Source organism: Rhineura floridana, chromosome 7 (assembly GCF_030035675.1).
Source record: "Rhineura floridana isolate rRhiFlo1 chromosome 7, rRhiFlo1.hap2, whole genome shotgun sequence".
Lineage (NCBI taxonomy): Eukaryota > Metazoa > Chordata > Lepidosauria > Squamata > Rhineuridae > Rhineura > Rhineura floridana.
In genome coordinates this window covers 70,959,055-70,986,786 of record NC_084486.1, presented here as the reverse complement: position 1 = coordinate 70,986,786, position 27,732 = coordinate 70,959,055, and the positions used below count along the sequence as shown (strand labels likewise).

Sequence of the window (27,732 nt, the reverse complement as noted above, 5' to 3'; positions counted from 1 at the left end):
ATCATAAACACTATTTGGTGAATGTAGTGTACTTAACAGTTTGCCTTGTGTGCTCTCCAGCCAATGAAGTCTGCTATGAAAAAATTGGCTGCTTTTCTGATAAGCCCCCTTGGTCAGGGGTACCTGGGAGACAACTGTTTGGCTTACCTGCTTCTCCTGAAAGTCTGAATATCTCTTTCTCTCTTTTCACTAAAGAGACTGGGAATTTGTCACAAGTGAGACCTCTTTTTTGGTATATATTTTAAGAACCATTGGCGATAGCTGTATATGCCTGTTTTCCTTTTGTGTCTGTTCCCATGTCACCAGGGGAAAAAGTGAAGGTTTATTTTTGGGGTATTGGTTTATTAGATGGAGTAACACATATTTACTTCTAAAGCACTTAACGTTGCTCACTATGAATAACTAAACTATAATTATTGTTAACACTTCAAACCAGCATTTATCTGAAATTTAATGGATTTCAAAAAATGTAAAAGTTACTGTTCAATTACTTAACCTGTCAGAAATGGCCAAGAAATATTCAAATATAAGAATGTATTTCAAAATTAAAGTGATAGCCAGTTATCCAATAGACTGGGTGCTAAGGCTAATCCTGGATGATCAGACAGTGGCATTTGCTAAGATAGAGCCTCCTTTTAACCAATTGTAAAACGGCAACAAGCTGACAGAGTTGCCATGCATGTGAATGAGAGAGACTGTGACTCTCTTACCACATTGAAAACGTCATCTAATTGATAACTCGTCCATTGAAGGAGTTCAGATGCATATGTTTGTAAAGCAGGCTAGAGATGAACTAGCATTAGAGATGTATAATGTCCAAGGAGGATATGAGGCACTTGAGAACCTCCTAGGGGTTTTTGTCGACACATTGGTGCCAACTGTTGATTTAAAAAAAATCAAGCACAGATCTGGTCAGTAGAGCTTTATGATGATGTTAGTATTTGAGAATAAGTGAGAAAACATTCTTTATTTTGACGATCCTTGAAATAACTTAATGTTATGTTTTTAAATTCCCAACAGAAACTATTATACACCAGTAAATCAACTATCCAAAATTCTTATTTCTCTCCATTGAGGAAAACCAGCTTTGTTATCCATGGTTATACCAGCACTGGAAAATATGGCTGGGTTGTGGACATGTGCTTGGTATGAGATTTATATTATCTAATTCCCTTCTTCAGTTACAGACACTAGGAAATAGGAAACAGGTGATAGTTATACACACACAGACATACACATTCACATTAAAACGGGTCAGTGGATCTTTTTGTTTTCTCAAAATTCTGTGTGCATTTGCATGAGTCTTGGAGGTACTTCTGTACAGCTGCTATCTACCTGTGAGTCCTGGGATCTCGACTGGGTAGGCTAAGCTGTGGGAAGGGGAAAGGAAGCCGCCCTTGCCCCTGGGCACAGGATTGGACTATATAGCTTTAAGGATCCTTCAAATCTAGTGACCAAATTCATTTGAAAGAACCTTGGGTATTTCTGATTGTGCTAATAACTCCTAATATATTTCTTTTATATGTATATATATACATCTATGTATATGATGTAGCTGCTGGTGGATGTGGAAGATATAAACTGCATTGCTGTAGATTGGGAAGATGGAGCAAAATGCACATATTTCACTGCTGCAAGCAACATCCGTGTTTTAGGGGCTGTATTAACTTATCTTATCAATACTTTCACGGTAAGAAAGATTTTCAGTTAAGTTTCAGAGCTGGGTACGAAATATCCTACCAAATTATCTTGATATTTTTATATATTCTATTGGGATAGAAAATTAATTAGAAGTGCATATAACATGCAAGAAAATTCAAAGCAGACAAGGAACCAAGTATATTCAAATAAATTTGCAAATCCATTTCTTTGTATCAGCAATCTAAACAAGCATTTTCATATGAATTCAGTCTGATGGAAAATGGAAAAAATAGATAACAACTTTGCATGGAATGTGCTAGCTTTCATTCCATTCTTATTTTATACCCTTTGATATAATTTGTGTATACACACATATACACACACATATATATGGAGAACATTCTATTTTTATTGCACTGCCAGTTTCATTCACTGAGAGTGGTGGGGCAGAAGGCAGGGAGCCCAGCAGTAGGCAGAGTCAATAACAGGTAGAGTCAACTGAATTCTAGTTTTGGCCCCATCCCCATTCCTGCTGAGTTCTTCAAGAGCAACACTGAGAATGAGGAGGAAGCTGACAGGCTGTGCCACCAGCCCCTGGACTGGTTGTCAGTGGGGCTGGCTGACGGTGACCTGAGCTTGGTGGGACAATGCCCCATTTGCCCAAATGGACCAGCCTCCGGTGGCTTCATACATCTTTTGCAGCCTTAGATGTGCATAATACCAGTGGTATAACATCTGATAGAAATGAATATTTTTATACAACTGAGCTTTGTTTCATTTCCATAGAAAAGTAGTGAATCCCAACAAAATTATTATAGGACTTTCAAATGCTTAAGTTTAGGAAGTACAACACTAATACAGATGTTGCTGCAGTTAAGTATGTCCTACTGCAAAAATAAGAGACGCATAGGGTTATAGGCAATATTAGTCATACTCAGAGCAGACTCACTGAAATCATTAGACTTAACTAACTTAAGTAGATTGATTTCAATAGATCTACTCTAAGATTGACTAATGTTGGCTATCACCCACTGGGTTAAGTCATGCACTCAGAAATAATCCTATTAAGTTCAATTGGTAAACATACATTGGATTTCAACGCCAATCAATTCCAGGTCACGATATGGCTTCAGTACACTTGGCATGTTGCAGAAATGGCAGAACTTTAGGTTAGATCATCCTGCCCTTGGTCAAAGATCTTCCAAGCAGGATCACTGTTCGGAGGAGGCCCAAGACATGAGTATCTGGCTCTGGATTTCATGCCCCTTTCCTTTCAACATACACACAAAATGTTTCCAGGGTAGTTAGGCAGAGTGCCAGTGAGACCTAACCAGCTGGCATCTTAATTTATCTTTTAAGAACCTAGTAATACCCCTGCTGTCAAGCACTCTCAATGCTTGCAATAAAATACAATCAGGTGTTTTGTTGTTATGTGCCTCCAAGTCAACTACGACGTATGGCAACCCTATGAATCAGTGACCTCCAATAGCATCTGTCATGAACACCCTGTTCAGAACTTGTAAGTTCAGGTCTGTGGCTTCCTTTATGGAATCAATCCATCTCTTGTTTGGCCTTCCTCTTTTTCTACTCTCTTCTGTTTTTCCCAGCATTATTGTCTTTTCAAGTGAATCATGTCTTCTCATTATGTGTCCAAAGTGTGATAACCTCAGTTTCATCATTTTAGCTTCGAGTAATCGTTTTGGTTTAATTTGTTCTAACACCCAATTATTTGCCTTTTTCACAGTCCATGGTATCCGCAAAGCTCTTCTCCAGCACCACATTTCAAATGAGTTGATTTTTCTCTTATCCACCTTTTTCACTGTCCAACTTTCACATCTATACATAGAGATCGGGAATACCATGGTCTGAATGATCCTGACTTTATTGTTCAGTGATACGTCTTTGAATTTGAGGACCTTTTCTAGTTCTCTCACAGCTGCCCTCCCCAGTCCTAGCCTTCTTCTGATTTCTTGACTATTGTCTCCATTTTGGTTAATGACTGTGCCAAGGTATTGATAATCCTTGACAAGTTCAATATCCTCATTGTTAACTTCAAAATTGCATAAATCTTCTGTTGTCCTTACTTTAGTCTTCTTGACGTTCAGCTGTAGTCCTGCTTTTGTGCTTTCCTCTTTAACTTTCAGCAGCATTCCTTTCAAATCATTACTGGTTTCTGCTAGTAGTATGATATCATCTGCATATCTTAAATTATTTATTTATTTATTACATTTATATACTGCCCCATAGCCGAAGCTCTCTGGGTGGTTTACAGGAATTAAAAACAATAAAAACAAATATACAAATTTTAAAACACAAAAAACAATTAAAAAACACAATTAAAAAAATTAAAAACAATTTAAAAACACATGCTAAAATGCCTGGGAGAAGAGGAAAGTCTTGACCTGGTGCCGAAAAGATAACAGTGTTGGCACCAGGTGCACCTCATCAGGGAGATCATTCCATAATTTGGGGGCCACCACTAAGAAGGCCTTCTCCCTTGATATGTCTCCCTCCAGTTTTCACACCTCCTTCATCTTGGTCCAATCTCACTTTCCGTATGATATGTTCTGCATAACGATTAAACAAATAGGGTGATAAAATACACCCGTCTCACACCCTTTCCGATGGGGAACCAATCGGTTTGCCAACACACCAAGGAAGACTCGTGACACATGTATGGTTGAAATGTTATATTTATTAAAATATAACACATAATCAATCAAATTCCAATCCGCCAATTAATCATCTCAAATCCTTCGCACAGGTGAGGCTCAACCTATCTATGAGGGTCTAGACCCTCCAAACCAGGAGGCAAGTCAGTCACATCATACTGCAACTCCCCAGACAAGGATGTGGGAAAACTTCTCCCTCCTTGCAATCGGAGTCAGGTTTGTGGTTCCAACCTCCGCATCCTGGCCCCACCGTACAGGCGTTCACCATGATGCGCAAGCCGGTCCCACGTGGACACCCCCCGGATCCACACCAGGCATTACGCCTTGATGTTTCACCAGGGAGTGCCCTTTACCCAAATGCCTCATCCACCTCCATTTTTAACCCCAATTACCTCACCTGCCCGAATCCAACGCCACAAGAGGGGATCAGCTGAAGCTTGGTCCCCTCAACCCAAAGAAAACAAAGCCCCCAAACCCAACCTAAAATCCTCCAATAGCAAATCACACCCAATATCCGAAAGATGGACACCATCATCTCGAAACAGATGTGGTGCATGAAAACGGATTCTGTCATGAGGAATATATGCCCCACCCAATGACAAAACTAAACTCCTAACTTTCCTATTTACCCACTTTCTGGATCTGTCGATCCTGTTGGGGTGCATTGCACCCCTCCAAACACGTCGCACCAGCATGTCGGACCACATTATAACAAGGTCCGGGTATTACTGGATGAGAGCATTAAAATCCCGGGTGATCCTAAGCAGCAGATCCATACCTGGCCGCTGCACCAAGTCGTTTTCCCCTAAATGAACCACCAACACATGTGGCCGGTTAAACGATGCCATAAGGCGACACACCAAAGGCATGAGCGCATCCCAAAGCATGCCCCTCTGAGCCTCCCAGCCAACCGTTGCTCTAGCGGAAAGCTGCAGCTGTGTCCCAGCAAGCGTAGAGAAGGCTCTCCGATGGGCCCAAAATAAAATCGAGTGGCCACACAGGACGACCCTCGCAGGCACAGGAAGGCTCAGCACACCTAAGAAAAGAAAAAACAATACATCAGAATCAATACCTGACATAAGACTTGAAAGCGGAAGAACGCCACCTTCCAATCGCCTGAATGTCCTGAACGCTCATGCCCACGAGGGCGGTGGCCATAGCCGCCCCAATCCGAAAGGAATGCAGCCCATAGACTCCAGCATCGCAACCACTGGCCAACAAGGCCCGCCGAACAACGGCCCAAAATTGAAATTGAGTCAGGGCAGAACCATCCGCATGTATAAAGAGGTAACGCTGGCCCGCTGGCCTCATTGACAGAAATAAACGCACTGCAGCCACTGGGCACAATTCAGGGACCTGGCAAACTCTCAATGAAATAATACTGCCACGGCCCTTTTGATCAGTCTTAGAGACTCGAAGGGAAAGCCTAACTATCTCTGCACCTAGCGTGCAATCGCCAAAGCAAAAGGCTCGGTAGGACACATTGCGCTTTGAGGAAGCCAATACTTCGCTAGGGCGAAAAGCACCATAGAACATCGTCAGTGTTACTGCGGCGAACAGGTGCGACTCATACTGAGATGAGCACACAGACCTAAATAAAGGCAGGATCTGAAGGAGTACATCGGGCGTGATTGGCCTCCTTCGGTCAGCGGGCCTGTGAGCAGAACGCGACCAACCCTGAAGGACCTTTCTGACCCTAAAATCTACAGAATGATCCTGCAATCCTCTTGCCTTGGAAATAAAGGCCAGCGCAGAGAGGTATCTGGCGATGGTAGAAACAGAATGAGATTGCCCTTTCAGATGTAACTTAAACTGCAGCAAATGTGAAACAGGGATAGGCCATACAGGAGGCAAAGCACTACTGGCATGGAACGCCTGAACGTTCCCAAGGCACGCTGGTATGCCCTCTGAGAGCTGGGAGCAAGGGCAGAAGTTATGGCTGAAGAACGCCACCTGCCAATCGTCTGGACATCCTCGATACTCATGCCCACGAGGGCAGCGGCCGTAGCTACTCCAATGTGAAAGGAATGCAGCCCAAAGACTCCAGCATCGCAACCACTGGCCAACAAGGCCCGCCGAACAACGGCCCAAAATTGAAACTGAGTCAGGGCAGAACTATCTGCATGTATAAGAGATAACGCTGGCCCGCTGGCCTGAAACACACACACACACACACACACACACAAATTGCCACATAGCAGAAACTGGGCATAATTCAGGTACCTGGCAACTAAATAAAGATACATAACTGCCACGGCCCCATTGATCAGTCTTAAAGACATTTAAGGAAAACCTCATTAAATCTGCACCTAACGTGCAATCGCCAGCATAAAGCACTACAGGACACATCGCGCTTTGAGGAAACCAATACTTCACTAGGGCGAAAAGCACCATAGAACATCGTCAGAGTTACTGCGGCGAACAGGTGCGACTCATACAGAGATGAGCACATTGACCTAAATAAAGGTAGGATCTGAAGGAGGACATCGGGTGTGATTAGCCTCCTCCGGTCAGTGGCCTTGGGAGCGGAACACAACCAACCCTCAAGGACCTTTCTGACCCTAAATCTACAGAATGATCCTGCATTCCTCTTGCCTTGGATTAAAGGCCAGCACAGAGAGTGTCAAGCGATAATTATGACAGAATTAATTTTGCCCTTTTGAATATAGCATAAATATCAGAATACTTCCAGAACGCATGCCCGCTAGGGCAGTTGTCGCAGCCACTCCTGTATGAAAGAAATGCAACCTCTAAACATAATGGCCATATGAACAACATAGCAATAATCAAAATTAAATCAATACGTAGCCATTAATGAATATGAAAAGATAGTACTGGCCCACTGGCCTAACAGAGAAAAAGCTCTATCCGAGGGAAACCAGAGACAGAGTGGGCGATGGGCAGCCCCTCAGCTTAACCACTCAGTCACTAGCCCACTGGTCCATATTAAGCGTATGCGCTAAAAAAAAAAAAGCACGGCAATATAAGCGCAGGGCTCAAATTTTACAATGACTTGCCCAGAAAGCTAATTTTTCCAGGGCAAAAGGCTCACTGAAAATATTATTAAGGCCACCGCCCAGGACAACTGTCCTGTAAGGGGGGGGGAACTAAGAATCATCGAAGGCAGGAGTATCGATAGCACATCCGGGGCAAATGGCCACATAGGACCAGGCGGTCTCAGGGTGGAATGCAACTAACACCCTTTGGTTTTCATGAAATGGGTTCCCTAATGCACTTGGCCAGAAAATTAATGACAAAGGCAGAAAGGAGGCAAGATATATTCCCAATGGTAACGTCCTGCCCTCTTTAGTAGATAATAAACTGCAACAAGGTGTACATCATTCGTTCATTGGGGGGGGGGGGAAATGGCCTCATAAGATCAGGTGGCATTAGAGTGAAATGTAACCAACCCCTTTATGATATTCATAAAATGGGTTCCTGATTGCACGTAAACCCAGACATACCAAGTGATGAATAGATATTGTATTATACTTTGCAGAATAAACACATGCACAAAGCGCATAGCTCAAATAGCGTTGAGGGTCTGGGGATTTACCCCATAACCATAGCCAAGTGCTGCACTGAACGTATCATGCAGATCTGAAGGGCAGAAGGCCACATATGTACCGCTGGCACTGTAGGAAGATAATCCAAGAAAATAAATTCTATAGTGAGCCCCCAGGCACCTAAAGGCAGCCCGCCATTATTTGGCACGCCCAAGCTCCTGAATTGACACCAAATTATCAACTACAGCCTGTATCAAAACTTACCTGCAGTTCAGGCTACAGGAGGAAGTCCTCTGTTCTTTGAAGAAAGAACGGCCGCTGAAGAAAATTGGTAGCAGAGCCCAGTGTACACGAGACTGCCATGAAATAGATGTGATTGAATAGGGTACCTGCATCTTGTGAAACAAGCAGTATACAATTCATATTTGTGGAATAAAGTTAAATTGATTTAAAAATTCCGTGGAAAAGCGTCATAATAAAGATTTACCTAATGCTAGAGGAGCACTTTAATCAAGGACCAATAAACTGTCAATCTCAAATTAAGCATAATGTTTCATTTTAGATATTTCAGGGATAAAACAGAGCATTTAAAACTACAGGAAATATATATATTAACCTTAAACATATTGGCTCCCAGAAAGCCACAACTATGAGTTTACCTGGCTGTAGGGCATTTCCTTTCTGCTTGGCTCAGAACGCCACAACAATGAGTTCACCTGGCTGCAGAACATTTCCTATAAGCTTACATAGCATAGATTACCTTTCTCGGAATCACACCTATTCACATATTTTAAAAAACCGCAAAAGAAATATGAGATGTGGGATTTTTCTATACTCACCTTAAAATAAACTATTGCCCTTTAGAGACGCTATTGTAGAAGCATCTATACTTTTCCTCCATGCATAAGAAATGCAACAAATTATGAAGCTACATGATCGAGAACATCATTTTAAAATACAAAACATGCATGCAGGAATACAAACAGAACTAAGTATATAAAATAAATGATATGGGGATAAGCAACAACGAAGATCAATCTAAAACCTACATCCGCAATGCTACCCGCCAGAATAAGCTTCATATATCTATATATGATTATGCATATATCTATAAAGTTTAAAATTAATTTATATATTATCAAAGTATTTATTCATATAATAATGATAAAATCATTCCATATATAATAAAGAATTTAAGAAATCAAAACAAGCAGACACCCCCCCCTTCCAAGCTACTCACCCTCCTACACGAAAAAAGCAAAAGGAACGGGGGGGAATCTAAATACATATCTATAAATATTAAAATGAATTCATGTATTTATTTATTTAATAATAATAAAATCATATTATATATCTAGAAATATCTGAAAATTAATTCATGTACGTATCTATTTATTTATATATTTAATAATAAAATAATATTATATATAATTAATTAATAAGACAAAACAAGCAGACACCCCCCCACCCTTGTGAGCAACTCACACCTCCCCCATGAAAGAGGCAAAAGGAACAAGGGAGGGGGCTAAGGGGAGGGGTAAACAACCCAACTCCCCACAATCCAAAAAGGGGTGGAAGAATTATGTAGCAGGCTGAATGGAGGGGGGGGTTAATGAAGGTTACCATCCACAAAGGGGGGTTGCTTGTGCAAAGCACTTGCTTAAAACCCACTCTAGCAAGGCCCCAATAGGGTGCAAGGAAGGCCCCTGAAATAAATGGGGTGGGATTGGTGCTGGAACGCACCTGCAAACAGCCAGCTCCAGGAAGAGCTGACAAACGGAAAGGGGCCAACAACAGAAGGCAAAGTGTGAGAAGTCCTATAGAAAGCCACGTGTAGGCTCAGCGCAGCAGCAGTAGAGCTAGCAAGCAACACTGCAACCGCTGCACAGCTGACGCGCGGGAAAAGGGGGCCCAACAAAAGGAAGGCGATGAGGGAGAACTCCAGGAAGCAGCCACGTGCAGGCTCAGCGCCGCAGCGCCAGAGCCAGCCGGCAAGCCGAGGCAGCCGGTCAAACACCGCTGCCCAGCTGACGCGCGGGAAAAAGAGGAAGGCTGTAACAAACAGAAAGAACGCCCGGGAAGTAGGTAAGACGAGGCACTAACGCCAATAGGTAAGCCCCACACCCGCCTCTCAGCTGATGAGAAAGCACCCCCCCAATAGCCCTCCCCTGCGCCTGGCCAAAGTTAAACAAGGCGCGAGGGTACCAGCGGTAGAAAGCAGGAAACCTCTACAAGGAAAATTCACCAAAGACGGTCAGCAGCAGGACACCCAAGGAGCCTTTTCTTAACGTGCCGCAAGGCAAAAAAGGCGCGCTCTTAAAGCGGAGCAGGCTATATATAGCCGCTCAAAACCCTTACCCCATTGGTCAAGATACCCCACCTGACCTCTTACACAATTTCTGGAACCTTCCCGAGCCTTCCTAGAAATAGGGTGTAAGCAAACCCGCCCCTACCAAATGGGCAGGACCATCATTCTCCATATTCTCTCCTTACAGTAGCCTCTTGTGCAGAGTACAGGTTGTGCATCAGGACAATCAGATGCTGTGACACCCCCATTTCTTTTAAAGCATTCCATAGTTTTTAATGATCTACACAATCAAAGGATTTGCTGTAATCTATAAAGCACAGGGCAATTTCCTTCTGAAATTCCTTGCTCCATTCCATTATCCAACGTATGTTTGTGGTATGATCTCTGGTGCCTCTTCCCTTTCTAAATCCAGCTTGGACATCTGGTATTTCTCACTCCATATATGGTAAGAGCCTTTGTTGTAGAATCTGGAGCATTACTTTACTTGCATGGGATATTAAGGCAATAGTTCGATAATTACTGCATTCCTTGGGATCCACTTTCTTTGAAATTGGGTTGTATATTGAACGCTTCCAGTGTAGTCAACAGTAAACAACATGCCATCCTAAATAAGGGATTTACAGTTTTATTGTAATAATGTGAAAACCCTAATACACTATGCATCAAAAGAACCCAAGAGTCCTAACTACATGTCAGTTACATTGCAACTCATGTGCAAAACTCTCTTGTGAAATGGAATAGTGTCTCTGTTTCTAATCATTTAACTGTACATAGTTCCCCCTCCCCTGTTTTTGAATCACTAGAAAATGTATCAGTATTGTCCTTCCAATATCCACCTCATTGGTCATAGTCTTGGTGCTCACACTGCTGGAGAAGCAGGAAGACGACTTCGAGGTGTTGGCAAAAAATTTCGAGGCATTAGCAGAATAACGGGTATGAATTCCAATGAAACTGCATTGTAATTTGTGAGCATGGGAAGGCTTGATGGGTTTGAGGCAGAAGAACCCGGATGGAGAAGATGTGGAACCTGGGCTGATTATTAAAAGTGAGCATAAAGCTTACCTGGGAGCGAGCGCTTTCAGGTGCGATATTTGACTTTCTGAAACATTACAAGGAAATGCTGAACGTTTAAGGGCAGTTGCCAAACATGCACAGCCACACAGTTCATCCCTATTACAACTGCAAGGCACAGCATACCTTCATATCTTTCTCTCCAAGTTACAGCATGCTGGAGGCTGGCAAAAGAAGGCATAATTCAGGATAGGGAGCCAGGAAAAGGGGGTAGCTGTGCTTTATCCTAATTTTCACGACAAAAAGGTACTGGGAGGGCAAGGGGTTACTACAGCTTCATGTTATAGCAACTTCTTTATTTTTAATCTTCAGTTTGTCATTCTGGTGCAAAGGCCTGATGTAGATATTTCCATTCCTAGCCATGATTTTGAAGAGCCTTTCCCAGCCTTGAGATCCCAAATGTAGTTGGACTACAACCCCCAGCAGCCCAACCAGCAAGGCCAATGATCAGGGAGGATGGGAGTTGTAGACCAAAAAAAATCTGGGGATCCAAGGTTATGAGAGGCTGGTTTAGAAGCTCTGGAGTATGATGTAGCTTGTGCACTCCCCCCCCCTCATGAAACTTCTCCCCTCTCTTCCTTCGATTGCTTTAACTATATTAGCACTAACCAGGATTGTCTTATAACCATGGTTTGCAAACGTACCTCCCACCCCGACTGCAAGGTCAGTCCTCCTTGGTAATGTTAACAATGGTTAGTGCTGATGCAGAGCTACCACTATACCATAATTATACAGCCATGAGAGTGGCTGTATACTATAGCCAGCATGGATTTTTTGCATTCCGTAATGTTGAATTGAAATTACCCCCATGCCATTCTGCTGCTTTCCATAAGCTCATTTCAAAGCAAAACCTTACAAAACTTACAGTTCTGAACTCAGAAACACTTGCTTAACAATCCTCTAAGTTTTCATGGTGATACACAAAACAGTCAGAGAGAATTGAGAGTTTCACCTATCCTAAGCATGATTGCACAGGAGTAAATCCCATTGAACTCAAAAATCATGCAAATGATCAAACCAAATTCTGTTACCAAACATATTACCAAATTCTTCCAAGCTACACAGGAAGTGGATTGGACTGTGAAAGATCAACCCGAAGTGTGTTTGCATTTTGACGAATTTGTAGGGCAGTACCATATCTCAGAGAGGAGGTCAGGTCTCCTGCTTCCCTGGTGCATTCACTATAGCTGCCCAATTTCCCTGCTTTTTAAACATCTGTTGGCTATAAGTATGTTCTTAAACTGCAAGGGTTTTTTTGTTTTTGTTTTTTGCCTTTTAATGAATTAAGCAAAGCATGGAGAGGAAGGAGGAAACTGTGTGTGATAGGGGAGGATAGAGTGCACAAGCCTGCAGCACATACCTGTGTTACATCTACACTGGATGAAAGCCTCTCCTGAAGTTTAGGACTGTACATTCTCTCTTCACTATTGTCTGCATAATACATAACCAGGGAAAATTCTTACCACATGTTTTAAGTGGTAATACATTATTTCATACCTTCTGAATGTTTCTTAGGATCAATGGAATTTTTCAAAACTCCAATGCTATATAATAAATCTCTATTATCCTACAGCATTGGCTTTTTGAATACATTCTGTCCAGGGGTGTTTGCAATGTTATTCATCATTGTCTTGACAGAAACCCTGTATTTTTGGATCCAGAAAAAGCAACAACCAGGCTCCTCAATTCCTAACTGGATTATTTTATGTTTATTTAGGCTTGGATCCAGCTGGTATTGGTTTTGAAGGTTTCTCTGAAATGGTCAGACTTGATCCTTCTGATGCTGAATTTGTGGATGTTATACATACCAATGCTGGGCAGTTTCCCAATATAGGTAATGGCCAAACCCACATGAACTTTGTGCTGAAAGCATTCGGGTTGGTGACCAAATCATTTACTATCCTGTAAATCTATTTCAGGATTTGGAATGCGCAATGCCATTGGTGATCTTGACTTTTACCCCAATGGTGGAACTGTTATGGTTGGATGTAATGATGGAAATACACCAGTGACTGAAAGTGTCCCAGAAGGCTTTGTTAAAGGTAAACCTGTCTGCATCTTTTATAGCAGGGCTGGGTAATCTTTGGCCCTCTTGTTGTTGCTGAACTACAATTCCCATCATTCCTAATCATTGGCTATGCTAGCTGGAGCCGATGGAAGTGGAGTCCAACAATATCTGGAAATCCAAAGGCTCCCCAGTCCTGGTTTATAGCATATACATGTAGTATCTGCTTATATTGGAAGTCTAAACCAGAAAGGGGGCAACTTGCTCTCCACTCTTTGTGGCTTCTAATCTAAATTTGTAAGTTACATTACTTGAGCTATATCCAGTAGCTAGCATACCTGCCACATTCTCCCTGGTTAATAGGAAATATCTCTGCATCTTGGGCTCTATAATGGCATTACAGCATGCAAAATGGATAAGGGCTATTCCTGTGTAGAGCCTGATTGAGTAGGCAAGATTCAATAGATAAAACACAAAGACCTTCCATCACTCTTAAAATATTTCACCTATCTTCATCCTGAACTGAATAAGGAGGTCTTTGTTGTACTATGGGTGCAGTTTGATGAGGCATTACTGAGACTTGCAGCTTTCTCTTGGCAGAGCTTCGTAACGTTGGAAACTGCCACCATTCACGAAGCCATGAGTACTACAGTTACAGCATTCTCTATCCTGATGGTTTTGTTGGCTATCCATGTAAATCATATAAATCATTTAAAAAGGTAAGCATGTTGTTCTGACTTGGCTGCTCAGCAGGTCCAACACCAGACTTGGGGGTGGGGAGGCTTGGCACAGTGCCAGTGATGGTCGTTCCACCCTCCCAACTAGCCTGGACTACAGATCTATGAAATTCATACATTTCATAGATCTATGGGCCAGGGGATTACATTTTTGGGTAACTTAAAAAGGCGAGTGGCCACAATGGGTGGGGGCTGAGCTTGGCTCCTGTTCAGAAATGGCACTGCTGTCCACCACTATAAAGCATCTAGAGGTCTGCTGGGGAAGGTGGGTAAATGGAGCACAGCCAGATCAGGCCAGTAAGGAGCCCTTCCAAGCCCCTGCGGCCCTCAACCAGTGCCTAACATGGCCAGCTGCTGGTGCTGGACCTGCAGTTTAGTTTACTTTGCATGCTTAAGGCAGGAATGGTAGCATGCTTTTGTGTCCACTTCACAGTTATGAAACAAGAGTGTATGATGGTTAGCAGTGGCTATGGGACAAGTTCACATTTCTAGAGATACGCTGAACTTAGAGCTATGTTCAATATCAGACCTCAAATATGAGCGGTGACAAAATACTTTGAGTATACATAAGATACAGTCCTATCACCACAAAATAGCCACCACCAAGTGGCAGCTCCAGGTTTTTTGTAGGGGGGGGTCTCAGGCAATATATCTTCAGTGGACTCCTCTCCTCCTCCTTGCTGTTGCCCACTAGCTCTCCTTTTGCCTCTCAGCCTCATCACCACTGCTGTCCAAAAGGGCAGATGAGTAAGCAGACAGTGGCAGCTACTGTTTCTTCTGTTCACTCGCATTGTTTGCTGGAACAGAGTGGGTGAATGGATGGCAATATCAAGAGAAGCATTAACAAGACCAAGGCCAACAGCCATGGGCCCTCTATCGTGGTGAAGGGACCCATGACAGGTGGCCAACTATCCCAACCCCTGATGCCATCCCTGGCACGAAGAATCTTCATACATCAAGCATTTGGCACAAAGGCTTTCATGGCAGAATGTGACTATCAAGAGACTTGAATCCTAGCAGGATCAGGCTTAATGCAGTAGGGGGATAGAGAACAGAACGGAAATAATTGTAATTCAGCAGCAAAGCATGTTTGAACCAATGTTAGAACCAACATTAGAATGGAAACAAATGCTGTTTTGGCCAATGTATGTATTTTCTCCTAGGGAAATTGCTTTCCATGCCCCAGAGAAGGCTGCCCAATGATGGGTCACTATGCCGATCGGTTTCAGAATAAACTGAAGAAGAACAACCCAAAGTACTATTTAAATACAGCACCTAAGGAGCCATTTACCAGTAAGTGCAGAAATTAAAATAAACTTAATACAGATACACATGTGTGCAATTGCAGCAAAATCTGTTGTTATAGAAGGTCCTTTTCTGCAGTCATGATTCTGAGAAGCACAGCAGAACGCATAGCGTGACTTTTCTATTTGGAGAAATTAACACATTTTCAACTGGGGGTGGTGGAGGTGGGGATAGCCGTACAGGGGAAAGTGGGTTGGCTCACACTGCTAACCAATCCTGACACAGTACAGGGAGGAATGCTATGTGTTTTATTATCCCAGGTGACCTTGTACGAGTCCCAAATATGTGTTTGGAGTTGCGAGGAATAGATGTTTATGGCCAATTTGCTTTGTCCAAGTGTGAAACCTTGAGTAGAAAACATAGAAAGCTGTCAGACCATTGGCTCAGTGTGGTCTATACTAACTGGCTGTTGCTCTCCAGGTTTTCAGACAAGAGTCTTTACCAGCCCTACGTGCTGATACTGGGATTGAACCTGGGACCTTCTGCATGCAAAGCACATGCTCTAGCATGGAGCTACAGCCCTTCCCCAATATGTAAAATGATTAAAGTTTGCAGATCAGCACAGAACATTTTTACTTAAACTCTGTTCAGTTACATACACATGGATAATATGCACACACCTTCATTCTACAATCCTGATTCTGTTTACTAGGAAGTACATCTGACTGACTTCACCGGAGTTCATTTTTGAATAAAGCACCCAATCCTCATTAGGATTGTCTAACTGGGCAATTAATTTATTGTTGCAAAGGGTACAGATGAATGTTGCTGTTTATGGGCAAAATACATGAAAAAAACAAAGAAATGAAATATTTCACACAAATGGATAACTGCAAATTTGAATACATTCAGAAACAATTTGAAGTGTTGCACTTAGGAGCAGAGCTTGGAAAAGTTACTTTTTAAAACTACAACTCCCATCACCCCCAGCCAGCATGGCCACTGGATTAGGCTGATGGGAGTTGTAGTTCAAAAAAGTAACTTTTCTAAGCTCTGCTTAGGAGTGGATGATTTTTAATTGGGAAGGGGAAGAAAATGGGCCAGATTGACCACCATCTTAACAATTAGAGAAATTAAGCTTGTTCCCACTCCATAGTAGATTTACAATCATCACCTGCATTCACTAAAATCATAAAATTTATTTTAAAAATCTAGCTATATCAGCATCTGACACAGCAACAGCAGTGTGATTGAAATGTTCAAATCCATTTCAAGTAATAAAAGCCTTCTTCAGTTCAGCTCTTCCAAAATTTCTCAAAGACTTTTTACGACAACTGGCTGTTAAAGCAGAGAAGGCTGGTTTTTCATTTCCTGTAATTCTCTCCCCCCCCCCTTTTTTTTTTGCACCTGGCATGAAAGCTTCTCACACACTATTTTCTACTCTCTGGTTGCAGTTCTTTCTCTTCTAACTTCATGTAACATTTCAATTCATTATATATTTATTATCTAGGCTGGAGGTATAATATATCGGTCAAGCTATCTGGAATGAGTATGGTGAAGGGAGAAGTAAACATAGCATTCCGTAGTAAAGATGGAGAGACAAAGGAATACCAAATTGAGAGGTATGCTTTGTGCTATTGCAAAATAGCAGGTTTTGCAGCATTCTTCATTTTCAGTGTAACTAGTATGGTCATGATCCAAATTAATTGTTAGTATATGTTTTTATAAGTAGTGTTTATCAGTAGCATACAGATATTTTGAAAATCGACTATTCCATATATGTGCTGTGATTAACATCATGTATGCTTAATTTAGGTAGCCACAGTCAAATAAATTCAGATATGACAGTCCACAGCCAGATGACTGACCCAGAGCACCTTGTGTATCCTGAGAAATGCATAGAGCTACTATATATACCAACAATCCTATTTCAATGGAGGGAGATCATTTATGATCTCAGGGGAATAGTCAGGCACATCTGCTTCCACCCCTGGCAAACAGGGCAACCTTTGCAGTTGGGAGAACCATGATGGTCCACATTTATGAGGGAGGAGGAAAGAGCATTGTATGTTCATAAAATTAGCTTTAGACAGAAAAGAGGGTTACTAATATGATTCCATCCATGTATTCTAGGGATTTATATCCCATATTTTGCATGTCTGAAGGTAGCAAACAAAAATCATGTCAAAATCACATAAAAGGGCAATAACTAAATTAAGCCAGTTATACATATTTTATAAAGTGAATATACATAGGAAAGGCTGGCTGTTAGACAATGGGGACACGAAGTTGGACTTTTCTATGCAGGTATCACTTAGAAACCTTACTTGATGAATAGAAACAAAATTTTAAAAAACCATTTTAGATCTAGTCAGAGCCAGGTCCAAGTACCCAGATGAATGTGCTACCACAGGATCTAGTCAGAATATGAGGGCTTATCCACATGGGAGCATTACCTCCTACTAAAAGCACTGTTTTTACCTCCATTTCCTATTTGTGCCATCCATAGTAAGAGCTCAATGCCAGTTGCAAACACAGTGTTTTCTATTCACACTGGGGAGAAGGATCAATCACCCAGTTTAATGACCAAACCCTCTAATTTAACATTTCCACTCCCTTTGGTTACTTGGCAACCAAACATGCTGAGTTTGCTCTACCAGATAGTTTCATTAAAAAACAAACACCCCCCCCCGAAATGTGATTATTTGTATTTTTACTTGGGTTGCCAGGTCTCCAGTTTTCACCCAGAGACTCTGGTTTACAGAAGGAATTAAAACAATGAAAGTATTGGCAAAAACAGTTAAAGACAGATATTAAAAAATATTCAAAATAACAAAACCAACAATGAGTTAAAAACAGATAAAATGCACAATAGCTTCTACATGCCTGGGTAGGCTTGCCTACACAAAAAATGTTTTTAGCAGGTGTTGAAAAGATTACAATGAAGGCACCTGCCTAATGTCAATAGGCAGAGAGTTCCAGAGTGTAGGTACTGCCACACTAAAAGATTGATTTCTTATAAGAGCAGAACAAGTACTATGTGGCACCTGTAACATGGAAAGCACACCTTGAACTTGGCCTGGTAGTAAATTGCCAACCACTACAGATTTCAGAGCAGAGATATTAAGTGCTCTCAGGGTCTCAGTCATGTCAGCAATTGTGCCACAGTATTCTGCACTACTAACTGCAGCCCCCAGATCAGGTTGTGCTGCATGGGGATTTCTGTAACCTTAGCTGACTGGCTGCCAGGTTTTTAAAGTTTTGGTATTGGGTTAGCAACCCTGACTGGTTGCACGATGCCGATTTTTCTGTCTTACTCATAGGAATCTTGTTATGGTTGGTATGGTATTGCATTTAGGGAATCATCACTGTCTTTTGTTTTTCTTTTCTATGGGCATTTCATTTACCTCTGTCAAAGTGAGTTTATAGCAGCCCACAGGATAGGCAAGAAAGGGTAGAGAATCTTCTTATTCATTTCCCAAACCTCTCTCTGCAGTGAAAGGTCAAGTCTATAAAGAGATTTGGAGCAGCCACATTAAAAGGCAGGCAGGGCATTCCAGGCATGGGGTTGCCAACCCTGCTTTGATATCAATATCTTTGCAGACAATCCCTAGTCAAGCCTTACAAACAGCACAATCCTAACCACATCTACTCAGAAGGAAGTCCTGTTGAGTTCTATGGGGCTTAGTCCCTTAGTAAGTGTGTTTAAAATTGCCGCCTTTAGGGGCATCCATCTTTACTCCTGAGTGCTTCCATCTAACTTCTCCACAACACTAGGCTCCCTTCTTCCTACAGTGGCCTTCTGGTGACTGGCCTGGCCTGACGGCACTTAAACCCTTCTTGCCAGAAACAAGTAGGCTAGATTAAATGTTCCCTACCCAGGCTCCCTAAACAGGTGAGAAGGAATGATCCCATCACTTCAGCTGGAACACCCTCATTTAGCTAATATTTCTATCTTAATTTTCAATAGGAGAATTTTTTTTTGTTTGAGTGGTATGCTCCAAGCAACTCTGGTTAATGCTTAACATATCATGCTTAATGACATCACTAGGGCCCCGCCCCATGACATCACTAGGGCCCACCTCTGAAATCTCAGAGTTTGGGATGCTGTTGACCTGGCAACCCTACTGGCACAATACATCTGAAATACAAATCTTTGTTTGAGCAGTGTTATGCTTTTGCTCACAAGTTAGGAGGAAAAGAAAAAGAAGGCACTGTTTGCAGCAACATAAAAAAGGCTTGCAAAATGGGGGAGAGCAGCTGGAAGTTGTTTGTCAGTCCATAGGAAATGAAATGAAAGATGGTAGGAGGAGGGAGTAGGCATGGAGAGAATGATTGACACACCCACCTAAAAGCATCAGAGCACAGTGTCTGCAAGCACTAGAGATATGGAGTGAAGATGTTTTTTTCCTTCCCTTTCTGTATTATTAAAAGATTGGGTTAGTACGGATTTACAGGGGGGAAACTGCATTATACGTTCTATTTGCCAGTAACACCATGTGAATTAAAAGGGGATGTGAGTATCACCCACTAAATCACCATGTAGATGAGCCAATGTATCTCTCTCTTTCTCTGAATGTGTTGTTTGTCTTCTCTCTATGTATATTTTTCTACTTATTTTAAAAGAAAACTTAAACAAAAATAGAATGTTAAAATTGTTTAATATGATTTTAATCTAGACTTTTGTATGTTTTTAATTATATGTGTGCTTTTATCTGGAAGCCGCCGTGAGTTCCAGTTTTGGAAAAAGGGAGGGGTAAAAATAATAATAATAAATAAATAAATATTGTGAGAGCAGAGAGGAAACTGTCTTCCAATTTAAATGTATTGTATGATGTCTAATATAGTTAATAGATGCTCAATAATAGTAAACAATTAAAGCAATTAAATGATCCATCAGACCTTACAATGGGGAATTTAACAAGAAACCCAGTAAATGCTGAGAGTAGATTTAATAATACCAGAATGCCCTCTTTTAGAATATGATATATAATAATAACGTTCAAGTTACACTCTCAGCCTCACCTGCTCATCCAACATGAAATGTATGTATGTGACATGAAATATGAATGAGCAACAATAATTTCACAGATTAGTTACCTGTGAAGTTGATCATTCTAAGATGCTCTCTAATTACTTTCATTGTTTGTCCATTTGTAGTGGCAAACTTAACCAAGAACAAATCTACTCAAAGCTCATCGATGTTGAAATTAATCCTGCAAATATTTCAAGAGTTGAGTTTATTTGGCATAAGCAGTTCTTAACTTTACTGTGGGCTCAACTGGGAGCAGAAAGGGTGAGCCTAGTCCGTGGACAGGATGGGCGGGAGTAAGTATAATTATTCAGTTGTTTTGATTCCATGATTTATACCAAGTGTCACTTGGTGCTATAGGAAGTAAACATCCATAAATACATGCTTTAATCCCATTGATTGTGGCAGGCGGGAACTTCAGTGCAATAATTGTTGAACTACATTCATAACATGAAATGCAAAGGGTCATAAAAGAGAGCTCTGTATACGCAGCAGGATTTCTTTCCTATTTTTATGAATTTATTGGCTTATCTAAAAATGCTATTCAATAAAACAAATTACCATAGCATAACAAAAACAGACAAGCAGCAGCAGCAGCAATAAAAATCAGCAGATTAAAACTATATAGAAGACATGCTGGCAAATAAAAAGTTATCTGGCTGGTGCCAACAGGAAAGCAGGCTTGGTGGCAGGCAAGTCTTGCGGAGGGCATTCAACACGGGCTGCCGCAGCTGAAAACACCCTCTCCCTAGTCACTACCCACCTTATTTTAAAAGGTGGGGAACTGTAGTTGGGCTTTTGATGAAGATCTTGATTTTCAGGCAGGCTGATGTGAAAGGAGACAGTCGTTTACGACACTTCCAACAAATGTCCCATCTTAAAAAACACTCCTGAAACACAATAAAGCTTCCTGAGCAACCTTAGATGCACCGCAAACAACTGCAGTTGGTGAGGGTTTGTGGGACTCCAGGGTGCAGAAGAACTTGTTTATGTCAAAGGAGCAATTTGGATCAGGACCAGAATTTCCTGCAGTGGGCAGACACAAGACAGGATCAAGTCCAAGAATACTAGGTCACACTTGCATAGGGATGGGTGAGAATTTTGATTAAGTTGGCATTTCAAGCAGAATTTATCAAATTCACAATTTTTGAAACAACATGAGAACCGAAACACAGCCATCCTTTGAAATTTGCATTTATTAGAATTTTCGCATGCAGTTCACCAACTAAACAACATTTACAAAAATGCATATATTGGGGAAAGTGTGCATAAAAATGAATACGAGTGAAATAACATGCAAAAAGCCATGAAATGATGAGAAATAGCTTGCAAAAATGTGTACCTTTATCAAAACTGCCTACAAAAATGTGTTTATTTGGAGAAATTCGCACTAAAATGGTGGAGAATTTTCATGAGGATTTTTTTTAAAAAATTCGCAGATTGCTGTAGAAATGTAGAGTACTGAATTTAACATTGGAGAAATGAGAAACTGAGAAAACCAAAACAGACAGTTCATCCCTACACTTGCAGAAGAAAAGCAAGACTAGAAACAGGAATTCAGTGGGCTCAGGTGAAGGATTCATAGAGAGTGCATTACCTACAGCAGGATGGGGACCCAGTAGCCATCCAGATGTTGCTGGATTACAGCTCTAATCATCCCTGGCCATTGCCCATGCTGGCTGGGACTGATGGGAGTTGCAGTCCAAAAGCAACCTGGCTACTAGCCATGATGGCTATGCTCTGCCTCCACTGTCGGACAGTACGCTTCTGAATGCCAGTTGCTGGAAAACACAGGAAGGGAAAGTATTCATACTCTCAAGTTCTTGTGGGCTTCCCATAGGCATCTGGTTGGCCACTGTGAGAAGATGTTGGACTAGTTGAGCCATTGGTCTGATACCGCAGAGTCTTTTTATGTTCTTACATTCTTAACATCTAGAGGACCATAGATTCTCCATTCCTGCTTTAAAGACTGCTCAGATGATCAACTCTTCTGTTGGAGCAAACCATAACTTCCAGCAGAGAAGAATCATGAACAAGCCTTAACATACCTTAAATTATCTCATGGCCACACTTGAATATCTCTGCTTCTTTTAAACATTCAGCAGATACCTTGGAAAGGGAGGACCAAAACTGGAAAATGGAGGATATATTGACATAATGGTTCCTCTCTTCCTTTCCCAGGCTTTTCCTTTGTGGCAATGGGACAGTAAGCTATGGAGTCCCTCAAACACTTACGCCTTGTTGAACATCAACAGGAGGCAGGTGATGTAAACTGCAAGTGTTAATGAAGAGCAGCTTTCTTTGCTTGGCCACTGAAAGAGGTTTGAAACATGGCTGTTTTAAGCAAGTCTTCTGTGATGTTTTCTCAGTATTTCTGCTCTGTGCCACGTCAATGTCTTCATTTTTAAAATGAGAAGCCAGTGTAATGTGTGCTTGTTTCTATCTCCTTCCTAAATACATGAAAGTAGATATCACAAATTGGGTTTTTGATGTATGTCTGGGAGTTCATTCTTCCCCCAGGAATGGGGCAAGATAGATCGATAGAAAAGAGAGGACACTGACAGATATGGTCATGATGTGTCCTCAAGAGACCCCCTCTTGGAAGGCAAAGAGATCCTGCAGAAATAAAAAGTTGTGTCTTGAATTGTTAATCCTGAACATCATTTTTGTACAAAACCAACCTTGATGATTGCAGGGGAATTGCATGTCTTTATACTCTGATTACTGATTGAAGCAAGATGTCCAAATGGGGAAAGGGTTTGTGAGAGAGTGTGTGTGTGTGTGTGTGTGTGATCTGTTGCTCACATTTCTACAGAGGACACTTACCTCACATTTTGAAATTCAAGTAGAACAGCATGATATGTAGCAATAGCTGCTCTGGAATATATTACACCTTTATGCAAAATATTGTATTCGGTGCTCTATAGTTGTGTATTGTATAGATAGTATATTATTGCATGTTGCAATAGCTGTGCTGTGAGTGTTTGGGCTGAAGAGCAAGGGTGTGATTTCCTCCCCTCAGATAAATAAATACATGGCTGCAAAAACCACAATAAGGAAATTATAACAATTGCATGAAAAACATTGCTTGCTTTTTTATTTTAGTACCAGTGAGAGAATCTCAAACTATTTCTACAGAAGTCTACAAATTGTGGGAGAATTCCTTGTAATTATTTTATTCAGTTTATTGATCTAGAAAATTTATAAACACCTTGCTCAGAAAAAAAAAATCCAAGCAATGTACAGGTCTAATTATATCTTAAACATGACTAAAATACACAAGCCTAAAAAAAAAAATAGACATAAAACAATCACTGAAAACAAAAATAAAACCAACAAGACATTTAAACTGCAATATATTATACTTCTGGAAATGTAATGAAGATCCTTTGGTAACTAGGAGGGTATAATAGGGAGCCACAGGCTTCTTTGGATCTCTTTCTATCTCTTGGAGGGCAGAGAGTCCGGTCTGCCCTCAGAGAGGGATATCTGATTTTGTATGTCTCCTCCGAGAGGGTGAAGAAAAGATGCCCCCTGAACATCAGAGGCGAGCCAGTGTGGTGTAGTGGTTAAGGTGTTGGGCTTTGACCTGGGAGACCAGGGTTCAAATCCCCACATAGCCATGAAGCTGACTGGGTGCAGTCACTGCCTCTCAGCCTCATGGAAACCCTATTCATAGGGTCGCCATAAGTCGGAATCGACTTGAAGGCAGTACAATACAGAACATCAGAGAGGGCCAAAAAGGAAAAAGGAAACTATCCAGGGGGTGATGTGGCCATTCCAGGAGAGGTTGAGTATCTTCAAGATCCAAAATCCTCTCATTCCCCTGAGATACCTCCAGAGCAGGACAAACTACAACAGCCCTCTGTAGTGTATGTGTGCGGTGCTGTAGGGGCTAGAATTTACAGAGGCTCATTCCCAACTCCAAATATTCCTCAGAGTCAAGGAAGGCTGCCGATGCAGTTCTCAAGAGGCTTCAGCAACTCACTATTCTCACCCTAACTTACCTTTCAAGGTTGTTGTGAAATTAAAATGCCACTCTGAACACCTTAAACTGCAATGTTTGGGTTTCAGATCCTGGGGCCTAGATAATCTATTGGCTTCCTTCCAGCATGATTCTTTGAAGACTATTTCCTCCAACAGAAAGCCCTGTGGAACCTTTAGAAAAAGTAGCCTCCAGGGCACCATAGCTTAAAAAGATGCTCATTCATTTCATCTGCTTGGCTGTAGTGTTTTAGCAACTTGGAAACATGCCAGATATCTTAGGCTACGACCTCAGAGTTATCTAGTTACTCTGCAGTTAAGGGTATGAATTATTGACTTGAAATTGTACAAGTTTAGGGGAGTGAGGGTTTTGGGTTTTTTTTAAAAAAAGGGAGAGAGCAGGGTTGTAGGATCCAGGATCCAGGGGGTCTTAAACCACTTACCAAGTCCCAGCAGGGTCCCTATGTCTGAAGCATCCTACAGGCCAATCAGCATGAAAGGGAAATGTGTTGGCCACTGAGAGGAATACCAATAAGTGTCAGTTTCAAGCAAGCCTTTATTAATTCCTACTTCAAAAAGCCAAGCCAGGTTTTGAAGAGTGAGAATTCTGTAATTGCAGAAGGACAGTGAATCCTGATGGTAGCATCCCATCTACATCATCAAGAAGTTTGGTAGCTGCAGCAGATAAATGCGTAGGCACTGAATTCAGTAATTCAAGCAATATCTCTGACAGTAATAAAGGACAGTCAAATGGTGACATTGACAGAGAAGCAGAAAGCAGTGTTCAAGCCTGGCCAGATAATTCTATAATCTTAGAAGGTTGTATAATCTTAGAAGGGGTGTGGCTGTGACTAGCTTGAAGAGACCCTGCATGTCTGAATTTGCCACTTACACTACTGGGAGAGAGAGAAACAGATAAGCTGCTTCTGTACACAGCATAGTAACAGTTTACTTGCTGCCATCATTTGACAACAGCTGACAAATGCACATTGATTTCATATATGCTAAATGGTGTCCTGTGCACAGAAGTTCAACTCTTTTGCAGCTGGTGATCTTTGTCTCCAGCATATGCAAAGTTGTGGCTTGTAGTTATTCCAGACTATTTATCCCACATCACATTGCATCAGCTTGTCAGTCACTGTCAAGGACACTGAGCGCAGAGCATATGTTTGCAAATAATCAGTGCTAAAAAGCAATGGGACTTCAGAGCGTGAGCTCAGTCTGCTGAAATTACAGTGCCCGTTATCCTCTGAAGACACTCTTATCTTTATGGGTTTTGAATGGTTCCCCAGCAGGAAAAACTAAACTAAACGATTTGCACCAACTTCTATGCATACTATTCTTTCTTACTCCTTGAAGACAGAGCTAACTATAGTTTTTGTTGCCTTCCTTCCATAAATACATCTTGGAAGCTGGAGTGTAAGCTGCTCAGAGTGGCACCAATGTCTACAATAAATCCAGTATCAGCACAAAGACCTGCCGTTCTGGGCTATACCAATAAATGTTCCTTTATTCAAAGATTTATAAACTACCTTTCAGGGTTGTGTGAAAATTTTTTCTCACACACACACTTATCTTCTCTAAAATGTTCTGACATAATGTGAAGCAGGGGTCACCAACATATTGCCTGCAGGTGAAGGTGTGCCCACAAAGCCTTCACTGGGGCCCACAGGATCCCCTTTTCCACCCTTCCCTCTTACTGAAAATAGACTTGAAAGCACAATTCTGTTGTAGCCAGTGGAATAAGTCGCATTATGTGCTTGATTATAGTATGGGTGCAGTGTCTATGACAGTTTTTCTGGTTTATAAATGAGCCCATGGACACCCCCCCCAATTGACAATCCCTAGTGTAGAACAACCTGAACACTGATTTGAAACATATTGTAATGTATGGATTAGTCCTTTGTTCATGTAAATTTGGTATACCTAAGTAACAGAAAATTTCTGCTGGTCGTGGGTACTTCAAACTAGGGATTTTGAGGAATTCAGTGTTTGCAAATTATGAAATAAATTGACCTGATCCACAACTCACAGACTAATGTGAGGATGAAAACAAAATTATCCTTTGGAATTCTCACTTCTCTAAATTTTGTGATATAGTATTTGGGTTAAAAATGTACTAAAATGTGTTTTAAAATGTGAACGTTAGGATACCTAGAAGACCATACAGATAGTTCGGGGGTGCTCCTAGATTCAGGACTGACTGGGGAAGCCCAAGAGGTGTCAGTGACACAGAGTGCTTTTGACGAGTTTCAGCTGGTATTCCAACTGTCCCCTATCTGGAGAGGGCTGACCTTGCCACAGTGATTCATGCTCTGGTCATGTTTAGACTAAACTACTGTAATGTGCTCTATATAGGATTGCCTTTCAAGACAGTTCAGAAACTACAACTAGTCCAGAATATGGCTGCCAGAGTCTTATGGGGGCAAGGCAGTCAATATCTGTAATGCCTTTATCATATCAGCTGCACTGGTTACTGACGTATTTCCAGAGCTTGGAAAAGTTACTTTTTTGAACTACAACTCCCATCAGCCCCAGCCAGCATGACCACTGGTTTGGGGTGATGGGAGTTGTAGTTCAAAAAAGTAACTTCCAAGCTCTGCGATTTCTGAGTTCAGTTTAAAAAGCTGGTTTTGACATTTAAAGCTCTAAATGGTTTGAGCCCAAGCTATCTTTTTGGCGCCAGGTCACGACTTTCCTCTTCTCCCAGACATTTTAGCATGTGTGTTTAAATTGTTTTTCATTTTTTTAAATTGTGTTTTTAAATTATTTTTTATTAAAATTTGTATATTTGTTTTTATTGTTTTTCATTGCTGTAAACCACCCAGAGAGCTTCAGCTATGGGGTGGTATATAAATGTAATAAATAAATAAATAAATGTATTGGACTGCCTACATCCACACCATCCTGTCCACACTATTAGATCTGCTTCAGCAGCTCTTCTTGTGTGCCCACCTCCTCAGTCACTCAGGTGGGTATCCATGAGGTCCTTGTCTACGATGGCCCCATGGCTATGAAATTCTCTTCCATGTCACAGGCTTTTCTGAAGGTTTTTCAATTGACCTTCCAGACATGGTGTTTATTAGCTGGATGATGGTCTGGTTGAATTACAGTTTTTTCAGCTCTGTTAAAATATGTTGCTGAGTTGTAGTTTTAAGTTTTAAAATGTATGTATTGTAGTCTTTATCTATTGTTGTTTTTAATTGTAAGCCACATTGGATGGACATTTGCCCAGAAATGTAATCTAAAATATTTTAAATAACAATAAAAATGTATTTACAAATGTGTATGTTGACTGAGAAAATTAGATTAAGGTTCTTCAACAGATGGAATAAGTCCCTGAAAGCAAACATAAAACAGCTGGCTGGTTTAAATGCAACCTCTCTGATATAATTTGGCACCTTCATATTTGTGTGCACAGATGGTGTCCTTCTATTCCTTCACACATCTAATGACCAGGAGATCCCAAAGCCTGCAGCAAAATGCAATTCTAGCAATCCTGATTCTGGCTCTAAAATGACCTGTTGAACC

At 41.3% G+C, this 27,732-nt stretch overlaps 1 protein-coding gene across 3 annotated transcripts in view; it reads left to right on the top strand.

Moving 5' to 3' along the window:
- Window positions 1-26,678, top strand: part of LOC133389037 (pancreatic lipase-related protein 2-like) — a 32,884-nt gene extending 6,206 nt beyond the window's left edge. The window contains exons 3-13 of one of the 3 annotated variants that reach the window (XM_061635901.1): window positions 61-215; window positions 1,021-1,146; window positions 1,556-1,690; window positions 10,931-11,060; window positions 12,916-13,032; window positions 13,118-13,240; window positions 13,804-13,922; window positions 15,104-15,233; window positions 16,696-16,807; window positions 20,346-20,513; window positions 22,399-26,678. In XM_061635901.1, coding sequence (XP_061491885.1) covers window positions 61-215; window positions 1,021-1,146; window positions 1,556-1,690; window positions 10,931-11,060; window positions 12,916-13,032; window positions 13,118-13,240; window positions 13,804-13,922; window positions 15,104-15,233; window positions 16,696-16,807; window positions 20,346-20,513; window positions 22,399-22,462 — 1,379 coding nt within the window. In that variant the 3' untranslated portion in view covers window positions 22,463-26,678. The remainder of the gene's footprint in view (window positions 1-60; window positions 216-1,020; window positions 1,147-1,555; window positions 1,691-10,930; window positions 11,061-12,915; window positions 13,033-13,117; window positions 13,241-13,803; window positions 13,923-15,103; window positions 15,234-16,695; window positions 16,808-20,345; window positions 20,514-22,398) is intronic. The other 2 variants (XM_061635902.1, XM_061635903.1) reach the window with 2 other exon arrangements.
- Window positions 26,679-27,732: the final 1,054 nt, after the last annotated feature.